At 41.9% G+C, this 16,679-nt stretch overlaps 1 protein-coding gene across 2 annotated transcripts in view; it reads left to right on the top strand.

The window, feature by feature from the left end:
• Positions 1-1,226: 1,226 nt before the first annotated feature.
• HABP4 (hyaluronan binding protein 4) overlaps positions 1,227-16,679 on the top strand; it is a 40,743-nt gene continuing 25,290 nt past the window's right edge. The window contains exons 1-4 of one of the 2 annotated variants that reach the window (XM_044265739.1): positions 1,227-1,696; positions 6,605-6,767; positions 13,693-13,833; positions 14,056-14,124. In XM_044265739.1, the coding sequence (XP_044121674.1) occupies positions 1,306-1,696; positions 6,605-6,767; positions 13,693-13,833; positions 14,056-14,124 (764 nt within the window). In that variant the 5' untranslated portion in view covers positions 1,227-1,305. The remainder of the gene's footprint in view (positions 1,697-6,604; positions 6,768-13,692; positions 13,834-14,055; positions 14,125-16,679) is intronic. The other variant, XM_044265741.1, reaches the window with a different exon arrangement.

Below are 16,679 nucleotides of genomic sequence, written 5' to 3'. Positions count from 1 at the left end.
ATAATAGAAGAAAAGGAAGGGCTGAGGGATAAGCAGCCAGGTGCCAGGAAGAACTTCCTGGAGGACTGTCCAGTTCAGAGTCCTCTCTCAGAGTTTGAAAACAAAACAAATGAAACAATTCCTCAACATGTCCAAAACCGAATTCATGACTCTCATCAAAAAGGTCTCTTCTGTGCTCTATTTGTTTCGAATGCACCACCATTCCAGCTGTAGAAGGCAGAAATAGAGGAGTCATCCTACCCTCTTCTTTTTCAACACCCTTATCTAAAATAGCTCTTGAACCTACTGGTCTGTCCACCTCCACTGTCACCATTCTAATTCAAGTCACATGCATCAACTCTTCCCTGGAGTTCTGCAACAATCTTTTGCTTAGTCTCGTTGCATCCATTCTGACCTGCTTCCAGCCTAGTCCTTCACGTTGCACCTGGGGGGCCTTTCGCCTTTTAGAATACATGTTTACGCTTAAAATTTTCTTCTCACTGCTCCCAGAATAAAGACCAAAGTAAGGGTCTTCCCCCGCTTCTTTGCAATTCAATTACGATGGTTTCCTTTGAGTCTCAACGGGTTGTGCTCCATCCCACCTCACTACATCCGTACTCGCGGTTGCTCCTGCCCCTGTTATCCTTCATCCTTCGTATCTCCGTTAAACCTTCACTTCCGAGGAAAAGTCTTTCTAGGACTCCTAATTAGGTCAGGTCCCTTTGCCTCGGGCGCGTCGAAAAGTCTGTGCCTTTCGTTTAGGGCACTTTTCTGTCAACAGACAGAGATCCACGAAAACACGGAGCTAATATCTCTTACGACATAGTGTCTGGCACATAAGTATTCAACACATGGTTGAATGGCTAGATGAATATATAAACTTCAAAGAAGAGTGGCCCATAATGAATACACACCCACTCCCAGAAAGAATACAAATAATGGCCTTGACCCACCCGCCCAGCCGAGCTGCGGGGACTAAGAGTCTCTTTGCTGCTCCCAGTAGCTCCGCCCCTGGGGCCCCGCCCCTCTCTGCTGAGTCGGGGGGAGGGGCATAGAGGTCGCGTGACGTGACAGCAGCCCGCCGTTGATTGGCCTTCCAGGGATGCCGGCTAGGGAAGGGGGCGTGTCCGCATGCGCTGATTGGCTGTCAGGTGGCACCTGGGCGGGCAGCGGCGGCGGCGGCGGCGCGGGGGCGGGCGCCGGGAGGGACTAGACCGGGCAGGGCAGGGAGGGCGGCAGCGGCGGGCAGGATGGGTCCTCGCCGCCGGCTTTGCTGAGACTCGCTCGCGTGGGCTGCCAGCGGCGGGCCCGCAGTGGCCGCGGGGCATGAAGGGCGCTCTGGGGAGCCCCGTGGCCGCGGCCGCCGCAAGCGCCGCGATGCAGGAGACTTTCGGCTGCGTCGTGGCCAACCGCTTCCACCAGCTGCTGGACGACGAGTCGGACCCGTTCGACATCCTGCGCGAGGCCGAGCACCGGCGCCAGCAGCAGCTGCAGCGCAAGAGGCGCGATGAGGCGGCGGCGGCTGGGGCCGGCAACCGCGGCGGCAGGAGTCCGGCCGGGGCCTCGGGCCACAGACCTGGCGCGGGCGGCGGCCGAAGGGAGTCCCAGAAGGAGCGCAAGAGCCTCCCAGCCCCCGGCGCGCAGCAGCCGGACAGCCCCGGGAGCGGCCCGCTGCCACCCGGTACGCGCGCCCCGCCCGGCACCTGGGCATCCCCGGGTAGGCGAGGTGGGCAGGAGGGGAAGGAGAATGGGGTCACGGAGGTCACCCCTCCTCCGCCACTTCTCGACCCCCCACTGCGAGACTGGGGTCAGGGGGTCCTGATCCAGAAACGGAAGGGGCCTCTGGGAAGACTTGGGTTAAGTTGAGGGTCCTTGTGGCAGGGGAAGGTAGGAAAGAGGACGGGGGTGGGGGTCACGTCCCTTTTGGCCTTTCCCGGCCCCTTGTGGGGTTGAGGGGGAGTGCGGTCGTGGAGTAAGGGTCTTAGAATCCTGGAACTGAGCCTTTACAAGTTGAGCAAAGTTGAGGGATCCTGCCGGGGGTGTGTGTGGCGTGGATAACTGGGGTCGCTACCCCTCCGAGCTCAAATCTAGAGCTAGCAGGGACCGGCTCCATCCTCCAGTAAGATTCGGGTCCGGAAAAAAAAAGGAGAAGCGCGCTGGGGAGAAGGAAAAAGAACCCCTCTTCAAGAGGGTGAGGAAGGAGGGTGCGCCCGGCCGCAGGGGGTGGTGGCTAGAGCCCAGGGTGTGTGAAGAATTGCGGGGGCTCGGGGCTCGGGCTTCTGTGATGGAGCGAAGGCCTGCCTGGGTGACCGCGGGGGCGGGCTGTGACGTCAGAGCCGCGAGCAGAATGCGGTGGGGGCGGACGCGGGGTCCCTGGCTCTTTGCAGGCTCCGTACCTTCACCCCATCACCGTACACCCCATCCCCTTATGGTGACTTCCTGCAGCCAGCCCGCATCATTTCTCAATACAGCATGTAGTATCACTGGGATGTGTAACTTGTCATTAACTCGGACTGCTTTAAGAAAAGCGTTTTTAACCTTCAACCTTTTCAACAAGAATATTCAAAGTTCCCCACACCCTGTTTAGCCAGATACCACTGTCATCATCTAGTCAGGGAGGAACTTAAGAGTCTCTTATCACCTGAACTGCATCAGTTCATAGTCTGCAGGACTCCATCTGTGTTTTCTGTTTTCCTAAAATAAGGCCATGTTCCTAAGGTTTGCTTAAAAGGAGTGTTACAAGATTAAGATGTGTCGTTCCATCACTCCAGACAGTGTTTGGCAATGTATTCAACTGGGCTTTACTGGCCTGTTACTGCTTGGTTACAACTGTACTTCCCATCCCTGAGATTACAACTCCTGGATCAAGTGTTGGGTCTTTGACTCCTGCAGCTAGGTAATGTTTACCTTTAGCTGTGAAAACTTCAGTCTGACATATTACTGGAGATTGAGAAAAGTCATTATAATAAAGATGTTGAAAATTATTTTAAATGCTACTGGATTTCTGAAAACCCCATGCTGGTAGGCCAGTAGGTTTACAAGCCTGTTTAAATGGTGAATGAGATGAGATATATTGTACATTTTGTGTTATGTTTTCCTTTTTCTCATAAATCTATTTAGATAAATATAGTAATGAAAGAACTGCGAAAGGCTAAGGTTTTCTTCTCCCTTTACTTTTTAACAAATGAAAATAATGTATTTTATCCTTTGGTATGAAACCGCATTCAGTGCTGTTACTATATTGCTTTTTAACCTTTTTAATATTAAAAATGACTTTTTAGTATAAGAATTTTGGACAATTCTGAAATGTATGAAGTAAAAATCTCCTATTTTTCTTACTTGTTAACACCTTGTATTTATATAGAGCTATTTCTTTTTTTTCCCCCTAAATTTAAATGACTTATAAACTGAGTTGCGACCTGCTTTCACTTTGCATTGTGATCTAATGGGATTATAATTTTTTTCTGCCGATAGTTCATGATCCAGATGATCTGGCCTTTGAGATCTATACGAAAGATCTTTAGTTAATTTTGCAGTTAGAATGGAAATTTTGTCATTTGTCAGTTCTTTCTCAGACATGTTATTTCAGGAGTAAACAGCTCATTAATTTCCATTCATGTAGTTACTCTACTGAATTTATGCAGGGCTACTCTCAAGATTTTGTAGTCCTCATTTCTAACATTCAAAATTTTTAATTTAGTTAGAATATCATAAGTGAATGCTCATTGTGGACAGGAATCAAAGCCAAAACATGTTTGACATATATTGGAAACATTTTTGGATGTGGATATGTAAACTGTAATATTTTCCCATAAAAACAGGTTTTTAATGCCCTTCACTATGTAACAACATATATTGACCCTTGGGTGAGCCTGGTTTGATAAATTCATTCTTGAAATCCAGAGAGGCTATATCAGCTTTGCTTTTCCTAACCTTTTAGAACTATTGTCTTTGAGTCGAAGCTCAACTTTATTTTGTAGGAAATCTTTGTATGGGCTTGGGTTTAGATCAGTGATCAGACAGCATGTGCCAGCCTTTTATTGGAAAGGGCTAGAGAAATTCAGTGTTTGCATTATCTGCTCAGAGCTGCTGACCCAGCACAGACAGAAACTAGGTTCAGTTGCTGTCTTGATCTCTTAGCACTAAATTGTGGGGAAAAAAATGGACCCTTTATCTTTGTATGGGTTTTGGAGAGGGAATGACATGTTTGCAGTGTATTTATAATTATTCTAATAAGTATACGGTTATATTTAATGGTTTTTAATTTGTACACCAAAACTTTGGAAGAAGTTTTAATACAAAGGATGAAGTAAATGTCATTTTACATTTTGAATGGTGAATTCCAAATTTAATTGATACAATTTTAAATAACCTTGAGGAAGCAAAAAGGTGTTATAAGCTCCTAAATAATTATGTAGTTGAGTAGAAATACTAAGATTTTTTAAAATAGGTTATAAATAGGAAATTTGAAGCTGCATTAAAATAACTTTTTACATTGAGGGAAAAGTATTGAGAAGTATTGTTGCTGTTGACATATTAGCTGATTGCTGTTATGTTAGAATCTATTGTAGTTTTCAACTTGCTAGATAATTAACTTTCATAATAACATTTTCTATCTAACTTTTTTTTTTTTTTTAAAGGGGTCCTCAGTTTTTTTGTTTTTTTGGTTTTTTTAAAGATTTTATTTATTTATTTGACAGACAGAGATCACAAGTAGGCAGAGAGGCAGGCAGAGAGAGAGAGGAGGAAGCAGGCTCCCCGCTGAGCAGAGAGCCCGATGCGGGGCTCGATCCCAGGACCCTGAGATCATGACCTGAGCTGAAGGCAGTGGCGGCTTAACCCACTGAGCCACCCAGGCGCCCCTCTATCTAACGTTTCAAATTTGATCTCTATTAGTGATATGCATGCCCTCAGATTTGGCATTGCATACTCCTGGGACAAGTATCAGTCTCTGCTTTGTTTCTGCAGGAGAAGCATAACGATCTATTTATGACAGCATCTTTCCCATGTCCCAAACATGTCATAAGCTCAGATTGTGACTGATGTCACAATTACAGGATACAAATCGGATTTAAGCATCTCTAGTTATGGGACATTAACTTAAGATTGAACTTAGATTTGTTATTTAACTTTTCACATTTGAAAAAAAATAGTTTAGGCTAACTAACAAGTAATAAATCGCACAATTTTATGCTAGTGGTGTCACAGACTTGATTTTTGCCTTAAAATGTGATCACTAAGGTATTGGAACTATGTTAACATTTACATGTGCCCAATTAAAAGTTCAGATAGGAAATATTCAGTAGGAAGACAATATGTATAAATGTATATTCCTTAAGAGTCATGTGTTATCTAAGTAAGAGGAATCTAGGAGTTTAAAAAATACCCATTAACTCAAATACATTTAATATTTTTATAGCTATACAACCAATGTGAAGGGCAAGTTATACCAAGGAAAATCGAAGCTACTATAATAAAAATAGTACATCTTGTTTGAGATGGAGACCTCTTAAATGTATATAAAGAAAAGTAAATACATTTTTTGGGAGATGGATTAAGAAGTGACAAAGTTCTTCACAGTGTATTTACCAAGTACTAGCTGCCTTCAGACATAGAATCTAAGAATTTTTAAAGCAACAAAACTAGAGAGAAGTAAAGTGAGAGTAAGAGAGGGAGAGTCTGAAGCCTTTCGTGGCCCTGGCTAAGTGCGGCTTCTCTGCAAATGATGCAGAGAATGTCCCTTTGAGTTCCAACTGATCCTTGTGTGAGTTGGCAAATAGCAGTTTGGCCTTATATTGACAAGTATGATCATAAATGCATAAAACCCCCCAAAAAGCAGGAGAGCAGGAAAATCTGTTTTCAGATGAAGATAATAGCAGTACGACTATTTGAAAACGAAAACCTTAGTAGCCAATGATAAACCACAGTTTAACTAAAGTACAATCTGAAATACAGTGTTTATCCTATGGAGCTTTCTCTGTGGAGCTTATCTACCATGTTTTAATAAAGTTGCTTTTGTCAAAAGTAGTTAATTTGGCAAATGTGTATATCTAGAGCTGTCATACTTTGTCAGATAATTATAGGTTAGTTGGTATAGTTTATATTTCTTAGGACAGAAGAGGAGGAGAACATAAGTGTCTTAAAAGTTTTATTCACAAGTACAGTTGACCCTTGAGCAATGGGGTGGGGACTAGGAGCACCAACCAGCTGTTCAGTTGAAAATCCACATAAAATTTTTGACTTTCCAAAACCTTAACTGCTAATAGCCTACGGTTGACTGGAAGCCTTACCAGTAATAGTCAATTAGCGTGTATTTTGTGTAGTGTTACATATTGTATTCTTACAGCAGATAAGCTAGAGAAGACAATACATTGACACTACTGTACTATATCTAAGAAAAAAATCCATGCATGTGTGGGCCCACGCATTTCAAATCTGGGCTGCTCAGGGGTCAGCTGTAGTTGACTCTGACAGTATCCACAACTTTTTTCTTCTCCGAGTGTTTCTGAAATTCCCAGATTTTCCTATGACTTTGACTTCCAGAAAAGTGGAATTTAAAACTCCCTGTAAATGTGCTGTTGTGGACCTGGTGTCCTAGCTCTCCCTTCTGATTTGTCCCTGGCAGGCCAGAAGCGAGCTCCCAGAAGAGGGGAGCAACAGGGATGGAATGACAGCCGGGGGACAGAGGTGACACTTGACCGAGCAGAGCGAAGATCCTACAGAGAGTATCGACCCTATGAGACCGAGAGACAGGCGGACTTTACACCTGAGAAGTTTACAGATGAAAAGTACGTATGGCAGACCTCGACCAGGAGGATGGGGGCAGCCAGAGGGTTTTAGGAGAACTGCTAGCCTTTGCCGCCTTTTCTTGGTGCCAGTCCTGGGAGTATTTTGCCAATGGAAGTTGGCAGTTACTTTAGGTGATGCATGAGGGAAATGATTGTATGGTGAAAAATGAATTATTTATTAGTAACTACATAAAGTACTCCTGTAAAAAACTACACAGGAGTCTGTTAAACTGGTTGAATTTTCTTTTGCAGTTTAGGCTAGGGATATAATTATGGTTTTGATTTAACATTACTAATTTAGACTACTAACAGGTTTAAACGAGTTCCTGGCCCCATGGTTAGGTCAATTGGCTATCAGGATGACGTTTTAAGGAAAACTGATGCAGTGTGTAACACCAGTTTCTGGTTCCCGTACCTTCCTCTAGAAAGTGCTCTGAACCTGAAGGTGGTCTCAGGCTGGTGCGGCTGGATACCGCTCCTGAGTGATGGGGCAGCTTTGCACCTGTGCCTACATGTACACAGAGAGCCATTCTTGGTGTCTTCTGCTTGGTACTGCTTGCTGCCTAAACTTTTTGTTTAATAATTCACACAACACTGAGTTTAGATTAAACAAACAACTTGTGAATCAAAGTTAAAGGAAAATAGGTAAAAGAGGCTAAGGGAGACCAGAACAGTGTATGTTGACCAGAACAGTGTATGTTGACACTATTAGCTGACAATAGTTTATTGTCAAGGGAGCCATTATTCCCAAAGTCTTTCAACTTCTTGACTACTAATTCCATTTAGGATCCTGGCTACAAGTTTTTTTTTTTTTAATAATTTTTTTTTTTTTAAAGATTTTATTTATTTATTTGAGAGAGAGACAGTGAGAGAGAACATGAGCGAGGAGAAGGTCAGAGAGAGAAGCAGACTCCCTGTGGAGCTGGGAGCCCGATGCGGAACTCCATCCCAGGACTCCGGGATCATGACCCGAGCCGAAGGCAGTCGTCCAGCCAACTGAGCCACCCAGGCGTCCTGTGGCTACAAGTTTTAACCAAAGACATGGCTTTGTAAAACCATGTTCATTAACCGCCTCTCCCCTCACCACCCCATTGCAAAAGTCCAACAGAGTAGCTCAGTCTGGGAGGGCTGAAGCAGGGGTGACTTACACACATCTGTTCCCTGGAAGTTATATATTCAGAACATCAAGATGGTGTATCTGCCACCATGTTGGAGGGTGAGGGAAGGGAAAGGCTTAATTGCTATTTTTGGTGATTACTTCAATTTTGCTGTGTAATGGCCATAGTGTGCTTGCCTACAAAAAGCCTTCTGGATCATAACTACTTATTTGGGGAAGCATATGTGTACTTTTTTTTTCCCCTCACTTAAGGGATTTATTCCTTGGAAATAAGGAAATTATAGCTCAGAAACACAAACTCATGTTTCCAGCTTTTTTAAGTGGCAAAACTATGAGTCTTTAAAAAGGATGAGTATAAGTTAACACAAAACGGTGTCTATTAAGTGAAATCATATGTGTACGTAAGGGTAGGGGTAGGGTGGGATATGGGATCATGGAGAAATTTTTCTTTTTTCTTTAAAAATAATTTCAGATTGGGGCACCTGGGTGGCTCAGTAGGTTAAAGTCTCTGCCTTCAGCTCAGGTCATGATCTCAGGGTCCTGGGATCGAGCCCCACATCGGGCTCTCTGCTCAGCGGAGAGCCTGCTTCTCCCCTTCCCCACCCCTCCCCCCCCAGCCTCTCTGCCTACTTGTGATCTCTGTCTGTCAAATAAATAAATAAAATCTTTAAAAAAAAATAATTTCAGATTTACAGAAAGTTGCAAGACTTAAAGGATTTCTATATACTCCCACCCAGATTCCTCAAATGTTAACATTTGCTTTATCATAACCCCCCTCCTTCCCTTCCTTTACAGACACACATACAACCTTTGTTCTTTGACAGTTAAGAGTGAGGTACAAAATTATCTTTTTATGCCTAAACACTTTAAATGTATTTCCTAAGAAATACATTTTCTTAAATGTATTTCATAAATAAAATATCATAAAAGATATTTTCCTTAATTTCTTAAAAAGTATTCTTGTAAGAACATGGTGCAGTTATCAAACTCATTAACATCTACAATTCTGTTATCTAATCCTCTAAATCATGTAATCTACAGAGTACTCACATTTCACCAGTTGTCCTAATAATGCCCTTTCAGCAAAAGAGAAAAAATGTCTGCTTCAGGATGCAGTCCCAGAATGTGCGTTGCCCTTAGTCGTCTTTAATGTAGAATGGCTCCTTAGTCTTCCTTTATCTTTTATGACTTTGACATTTTGGAAGAGTATGGGTCAGTTATTTTGTAGAACTGCCCAGAATTTGAATTAGTCTGGTGTTTCTCTATGAAATGATATTATGTATTTTGGCAGGAATACCACAGAAGTGATGTCTCCTGTCCTCAGTGTATTACATTAGGTATATGTAGGTAATTTTTACCTTCAAGGAAATTTGAAATTATTTCTGATAAGTTATGTACTATTAGAAAAGATATTTTCCTTAATTTCTTAAAAAGTATTCTCCTATTAATAAAGATCCATAAGCAAATTTGAAAATTTAGAAAATGCATGCAATTATAAAGAAATTAAAACTACTTATCTTACCATCTAAGATGATTACTCTTAACACAGGCCTAAATTTTTCCTTTTTTTCTTATACATGGGTATACTTAAGTATTAAGATGATAATACATATGTACTGAGTCCTTTATATTCTTTCAGTTCCACTTGACATGGCAGAAGTGTTTTCCATGTTCCTAACAATGTTTGGTAAACATTTTTCGTGGTTCTATTATGATGTGTTGTTTGGATGTGGTACAATGTAATCATTCCGTTAGGATTGGTCCTTTCCTAGATGGGAGTTCTAGAAGTGGGAACCATAAAGCAGTGGTCCTCAACTGGGTGTCGTGTATCCTAGAGCCCAGTTTGTGCTTTAGAGCAAGTTTGGATGGGTACATGTAGTGTGAAAACAAATTGGGGTAAAGGTGGGGATCTTTTGATGCATAGTGACCAATCCCCATCCTGGTAACCTGTCCATTTACTCTATCACTAACTATAAGAGCATTTCTCATAGCTCTTTCTCCAGGTTTGAATATAATAAATTGAACTTTCATCTTTGCTTATTTGATAGTGAAAAATCCTATCACCTTACATTTTCTGTGATACCTATACATGGTTATTGGGCAGAATTATAGAATCCTGAAAAAAAATTTTTTTTTCTAAGAGAGCATGCATGCAAAGAGGATAGGGGCAGAGGAAGAAGGAGAAAGAGGATCTTAAGCAGGCTCCACACCACTGCAGAGCCAGACGCAGGGCTTGATCTCACAACCCTGAGATCATTAGTTGAGCTGAAATCAAGAAGCTTAATCGACTGAGCTACCCAGGCACCCCTAGAATCTTGATAATCTTAACAGACTTTATCTAATTCATTATCTCTCCATGTTTAGGAATGAGGAAACAAAGACCCTGAGTTGCAGTGATGGGTACTCTGGTCCTAGCTGGCTCAAGTGGATTTTTGCTCCTCTAAGCAGAGCACACATTTTCATAGAGAAGCAATGTCCTAAGTGGTGCTGACCGTAGCTGTCCCTGTGGCTCAGGTGCAGAGATCAGCCAGGTCACTTGCATATGGTCTGGGAGGGCCACTACTGTTTTTAATGCAGTAGAAATTTTTCTTTAGGTTCCAGATAATGAACTTAAGTGAACTCCTTGAACACAGGCTATTAAGAAATTAGTCCACCTCTGTCTGGATACATTTTGACTATTTCTTTGGCTCTTCCTGAAGTTTACTGCAGGTCATTCAAAGTCCGGGTTCTAAAAGATAGCACTTACTCAGATGTTTGTTTGTTTGTTTGTTTGTTTCTCCTCATAAAGAAGCGTTTTGAAGAATTGGGGTAAAACATACATAGCATAAAATCTACCATTTTAACCACTATAAATGTGTGACCGTGCAGTGGCATTAAGACATTCACACTGTTGTGCAACTGTCACCACTGTCCTTCTCAAGAACAATTTTATCTTCCCAGAATGACACTCTGTTCCCAGGAAACACTAACTGCCCCCACTTTCTCCTCCATGAACTTCATTCCCTTTACCTGTAAAACAGGTACTCATGTCTTATAAAGACTGTTGTTGAGAGTGGATGTCAGGGATATAAGGCAGGGTACTTGGCTGAAATATTATTTTCCTTACTTTGGCTTGTGAGTACATCACAAGTAAGGCTTCCTAACTAAATGTACAGGATTCCTCAATGCTCACTAGCCTGTTTAAAAAAAAAAAAAAAGGATACGTTTTATTGTTCCAACTTTTAGTATATGTGCTGCCAACACGAGCACAAAGAGGATATATTTTATAATCAAGGGATCATAAAGAAGCAATTGAGAATATATTTAATTGGGGGTGGAGGTGTGGGTAATCTGTGGAGTAAGAAAAAAATGGTTCAAGGGATTAGAATAAACCAGAACTCACAATGCTATTTTAGGGTCAGTTTCAATCACTATTATATTTTAAATGACTTGGTATTTTGTTGGTTTCTGATCTAGATTTCATGTAAATTTAGGCCTGATTTTGACTCTTCGCATTATTTTCCATGTATGTTTTGGTGTTTCATTTCTTCCCAGTATTTAAGTAGAATTTTTTTTCTTTATGGCCCTGTCCAACTCCATTATTATTATTATTATTATTATTGGTGCTTTGGTTTTGTCATTGTCTTAGAACTCTGCTCCACATATTTATCATAACATGCTATTGATTTTATGATAGTCTCTATTTCAAAATTTTGTTTTGGGGCGCCTAGGTGGCTCAGTCAGTTAAGCAGCTGACTCTTGATTTCGGCTCAGGGTGGTGGGATCAAGCTCTGCGTGGGTTCCACATTCAGTGAGGAGTCTGCATGAAAGTCTCTCCCTCTCCCCTTCCATGCTGCATGCATGTATTCTTTCTTCTTCTTTTATCTAAAATATATAAATCTTTTTTTAAAAAAAATATTTATTTATTTATTTGACAGATAGAAATCACAAGGAGGCAGAGAGGCAGGCAGAGAGAGAGGAGGAAGCAGGCTCCCCGCTGAGCAGAGAGCCCAATGTGGGGCTCCATCCCAGGACCCTGGGATCATGACCTGAGCCGAAGGCAGAGGCTTTAACCCACTGAGCCACCCAGGCGCCCCTAAAATATATAAATCTCTTTTTTTTTTTTGTCTTAAAAAAAATAATAATAATACAAAAAAAGCTAACCTGAGGAATTTATTTAGGATGATGTGTCTTATAAGAGACTTGCATAAAGTTAATGATTTGTGATTCTGCATTTTTTAATCCTTTTGTATCTTTTTGCCCACTATCAGATAGTAGCTTTTTAATGTAACATTTCAGCCACAGCAGTAGACTGGATTATACCTCTGGTTTCAGTGCTTGAGCCACTGATGCCACTAGAGTTCAGTAAGTAATTGGTCATTTTAAATGTTTTTTAAGGCCTCTACAAATTAAAAAATATATAATTTATCTTATTCAAGTAAGGTTGTAATGATGAAAATGATATGGTCCTTCCTGCTGTAGCTTTGGTCCTCATAAACAATGACAGTGACTAGAGAGACGTGGCCGAGATTGGGTGTTAGGAGCAGTGGGTGGGCGGTCAGGCCTTGGCGCCAGCAGGTGTGGCAGGGGAAGAAGGGGAGAGTGTAGAAGACAGCTGGTTCTTGGCTTTGGTATTTTCGTGCTGTGAGTTAGGGACCACAGGAGGAGCAAGGGGTCAGTGTTGGTCCCATATCTGCAGGGCCCAGGCATGGACAGAGGGTATGTCCAGGAAGTAACTGGTTTGTGGCCTGGAATCAGAGACTTCAGTGAGAGACTCAGGGTCACATGTGTGAATATCACATAGCAATAGCATGGAGATGAGGACAATGTGTGCCAGAAATAGGAAGTCAGGAATACAGGTACATGTAAGGACAAACAGTTATCCAGAAGAACGAGGCAGGCAGCTGCGTGTGGAGCACCAAGCCTAGTGAAATGAAAGGGGCGAGGTAATAGAACTGATCCCTTTATGTGACTCTGGACGTGCCTGCCTGTAAGAAGTGGGATTGGGTAGCTGAGGAGCAAGGGGAATAGCTTGTCAATTTTGCACCCTCTTTCAGTATGACCTATTACAAAAATAATTTTTTTAAGGACAAGCAGGGAAAGAGAAGCCAGCGAGGTCAGAGGAAAATTAACAAGTCAGTGGTGTCAAATGATGAATAGGGGTCAGATGACATAAAGCCAAAAGTTGTTGTTCACTTTAACAACAAAGAACTTCAGCTGTCCTTGGAAGTTTGTGTAGGGTGGTGGGGATGAACCGAGGTTGTTGCAGGTTAATGTTTTTAGCCCCAAGGGTCATTTAGTCACTGGTTTTGTTTGGGAGATGGAGATTTGGGAGGGGGGCGTAATTTGAAGTTAAATTATTTCTGTTACACAGAACATTCCAAATTTAACACAAGTATTGATTATTAGAGCTGGAATGAATCTTAGAGTTTATCCTCATTTTATAAATGAGGAAACCAGATCCAGAGAAAGGGATGGCCTTCCACAATGAGACCTGCTCAGGACCTGCTTCTCTCTTCTGGCTCCCTCACCTAGCTGCTGTATGGGGCAGGTTACCTACCTCCTTTATGCCTCTTGTTTCCTTATCTGTGGACAATAGTTGTCTGCTGTAGTTCTGTTTTAGAGAATTAATGACTGTACATGAAGGGCTCAGAACAGTGCTTCAGGTAGTCGTGTTCAGTAAAAGTTAACTATTGCTTTATTATTCAAGCCACCATTCTTTCCAGTACATTACAGCCATCATGTCTTTCTAGAATTATTTTTCTGAAAAGAGTCTTCTTAGCCCTTTCATCCAATTCACCACTTTTGATTCTACCTGTCTCTTTCTAGACCCCCTGACAGATTTGATCGAGACAGACCACCGAGAGGCCGGGGAGGCCCAAGAGGGGCCATGCGAAGCCGAGGAAGAGGTGGCCCTGGGAACAGAGCTTTCGACGGTTTTGACCAGAGAGGGAAACGAGATTTTGAGAGGTATACGGGGAATGAGAAAACACCAGTTCTCTGTAACTGCTGTTTTCGCTTCATGTTCTTGATAATACATGACATGAATCTGTTTGTTTTGTGTTAATATTTAGTTGATTTTATATAGTGTGCTCTTATTCCTGAGGGAGCTGATCCTGGGACAGCTTTTCTGATTTGGAGATTGACTGGAGACCACCTTCTAGTTTAAAGGAATATTCTTTCTTTCTCTAGAACAATCAGAACTGAAGACAACATGGGTGGATGTGGAGTTCGAACCTGGGGATCAGGTAAAGATACCAGGTATGGTGCAAATGTGTACCTTCTGTGAACCTACAATTAGGTGGAAATCTCTGGATCTTTACTTTCCTCATGAAAAATAATCTCTGTTGTGCTTTCAGTGTCTTTATACTTGTGTGCCATTAGGTAAGCATTTTAGGCTTTTATTTAGTGAGATGACTTTTTAAATCATGATACCCCAAGACATGGCACTGTACATTTGCATAGACCTAGGAACGCTTTTGAATTCCTGGATATTCTATACTTTATTTTTCTGTGACCTCTCCAAGTTCTCGTATGCACTGCATCTTGATATCATGAAATCATTTGCAGTTTGAAGCTCAGTAACAAGTTTCACCAAAGGTTCAAATCTTACATTTTTCCGAGGCTTCATAGTGTCTCAGATATGTGCTAGTTTTGCTACTTAGAACTGAGATTCTTGGTTCTGCTGTTCCTGTCATTTCATGGCTGTAGGGACAATGCCTTTCTGTGTCTGCAAAGCCTAGGCAGCAAGAATTGCCGGGCAGTGCAAGATAAGGAATGGGTCCCCCAGCGCATGTGGTGGGGCAGGCTTTCCACATGTTTGAAGGCTTGAGAGAATCCAGACTTCCAGTTTTCTTCTTCTGAAGAATATAAGCTTTTTTCATAGACAGATTTTTCTGAAATGGTTGTCCGTAAAGACAAATGTACAAAACTATACTAAATGTAATATTACATGTGTTGCTGTTGCATATCTATGTTGTCCTTGAGAGGAAAAAGATACTTGTTGAATGTTTCTCTTGGTATAGGGTTTCATAGGATCTTGATTATGAATCTTTTAATTTTATTTTACTTTGATAATATCTATTTTAAAAAGTAATACCTCTGAAGGGTGCTTACATGGCTAAGTTGGTTAAGCGGCTGCCTTTGGCTCAGGTCATGATCCCAGGGTCCTGGGATTGAGCCCTGCATTGGGCTCCCTGCTCAGCAGAGAGCCTGCTTCTCCCTCTCCCTCTGCTTGCTGCTCTGCCTACTTGTGTCTCTCTAATATCAATAAAAAAAAAAGGTAATACCTCTGAGTCATCTGCTTTACCACCTTAGTTAATAACCATCACTCCAGGGGCACCTGGGTGGCTCAGTTGGTTAAGCATCTGGCTCTTGGTTTCAGCGCAGGTCACGATCTTAGAGTCCTGGGATCAAGTCCTGTGTCGGGCTCCCCCTCAGCAGAGGGTCTGCTTGTGGCTTCTATCCTTCTCCGTCTGTTCCTCCCCCACTCATACTCTTAGTCAGATTATCTTCCCTTCTCTCTCAAGAAATAAATCAATACTACCATTCTGTTTCCATGCAAACACTGAAACTTAAAATAATTTTGACTTCAAGTGATCATGTTCCAGAGGCAGTCAGCACTGGTCTTATAACACAAGATGTAGCCAGGTGCCATGTGTGCTGCTGGTGGGCTGGCAGGTCCCGGTGCTAAAAGGACCAAAATCACAGGGCATTTTGGATTGGTTAGTGAGTTATTCAGCCAAAGCTCTGAGGTGGCAATAACTTGTCATTTAAAGATTTTCAGAGAATAGACTTGAATTTCTCATTTAATAAATGGAGAGATTGATTTTGATCATGAAAACCAGTGTAGTACAGTGGAGTTATATGCTACTTGTGATTAATGAGAAAGGAGAAGAGGAGAGCCAAGTTTAGTAAGGCTGTTCATGCTGGCAAAGCCGAACACTGCGGTGCATTGGAAGTTTGAGGGCACTTGGGTGTCTCGGTCGGTTGAGTGTCTGACTTGTAATTTTGGCTCAGGTCATGATCTCAGGGTTGAGATCGAGTCCTGAGTCAGGCCCTGTGCTCAGTGGGCAGTGTGCTTGAGGTTCTCCCCCTCCGATTCTCTTCTGCCTCTCTAAAATGAGTAAATAAATCTTAAAAAAATTTAAAAAGTTGCTGTAGTTAGTATTCCTCCTTGAAGGCATTGGCAGTGCTAACTAAATTTATGGATAAAATGTTTTCAAAATGGTACAAGGAGCCATTTCCACTGTTACTGGTTTTCTTCAACAGTGTGACAGTGGGTGCCTGTGCTGAAAGTAGAATTTTCTCCATTTGTGGTAATTTTTAAAATACCACATCAGATACCAGATATTTTCTTGTTACCAATTGAAACACACCCACAGAAGTGGTTTTCTGTAATGGTGCCTTCCAACTTTTATTTCAAAGAGCAAGATGGTCTTATGTAATAATCAACATTCAATTAAAATCTGTTCACTGTCATAGATTTGGTAAGTGTGGAGTCTGAATTTGCACTAGATAACAAAGCCTTGAGGTGTTTAATCGCTTTGTGGAATGCATTTGTGCAAACGCATTTTCTGCATTCATATAATTGAAGTCAAAGTATACACATGGACCCTGGAGGGCCCTATAAATCCAATACTGATTATCTACTTTCAACAAAATAACAGAATCCATCAACATAAATTGTTGCTAATTTTGAAACCCCATGGTTCTGCAGTTTTGGTCACATGGTTCTCTAAGAGGTGTAAGCACATTAGTTTTTTGTTTATTTAAATAATTTAGGTCAACACAGGAGGAAGATCTGTGATTTCTCT

The sequence above is a fragment of the Neovison vison genome, chromosome 9 (assembly GCF_020171115.1).
Source record: "Neovison vison isolate M4711 chromosome 9, ASM_NN_V1, whole genome shotgun sequence".
NCBI lineage: Eukaryota > Metazoa > Chordata > Mammalia > Carnivora > Mustelidae > Neogale > Neogale vison.
The sequence above is the reverse complement of the archived record's forward strand: the minus strand, read 5'-3'. Positions and strand labels throughout refer to the sequence as shown.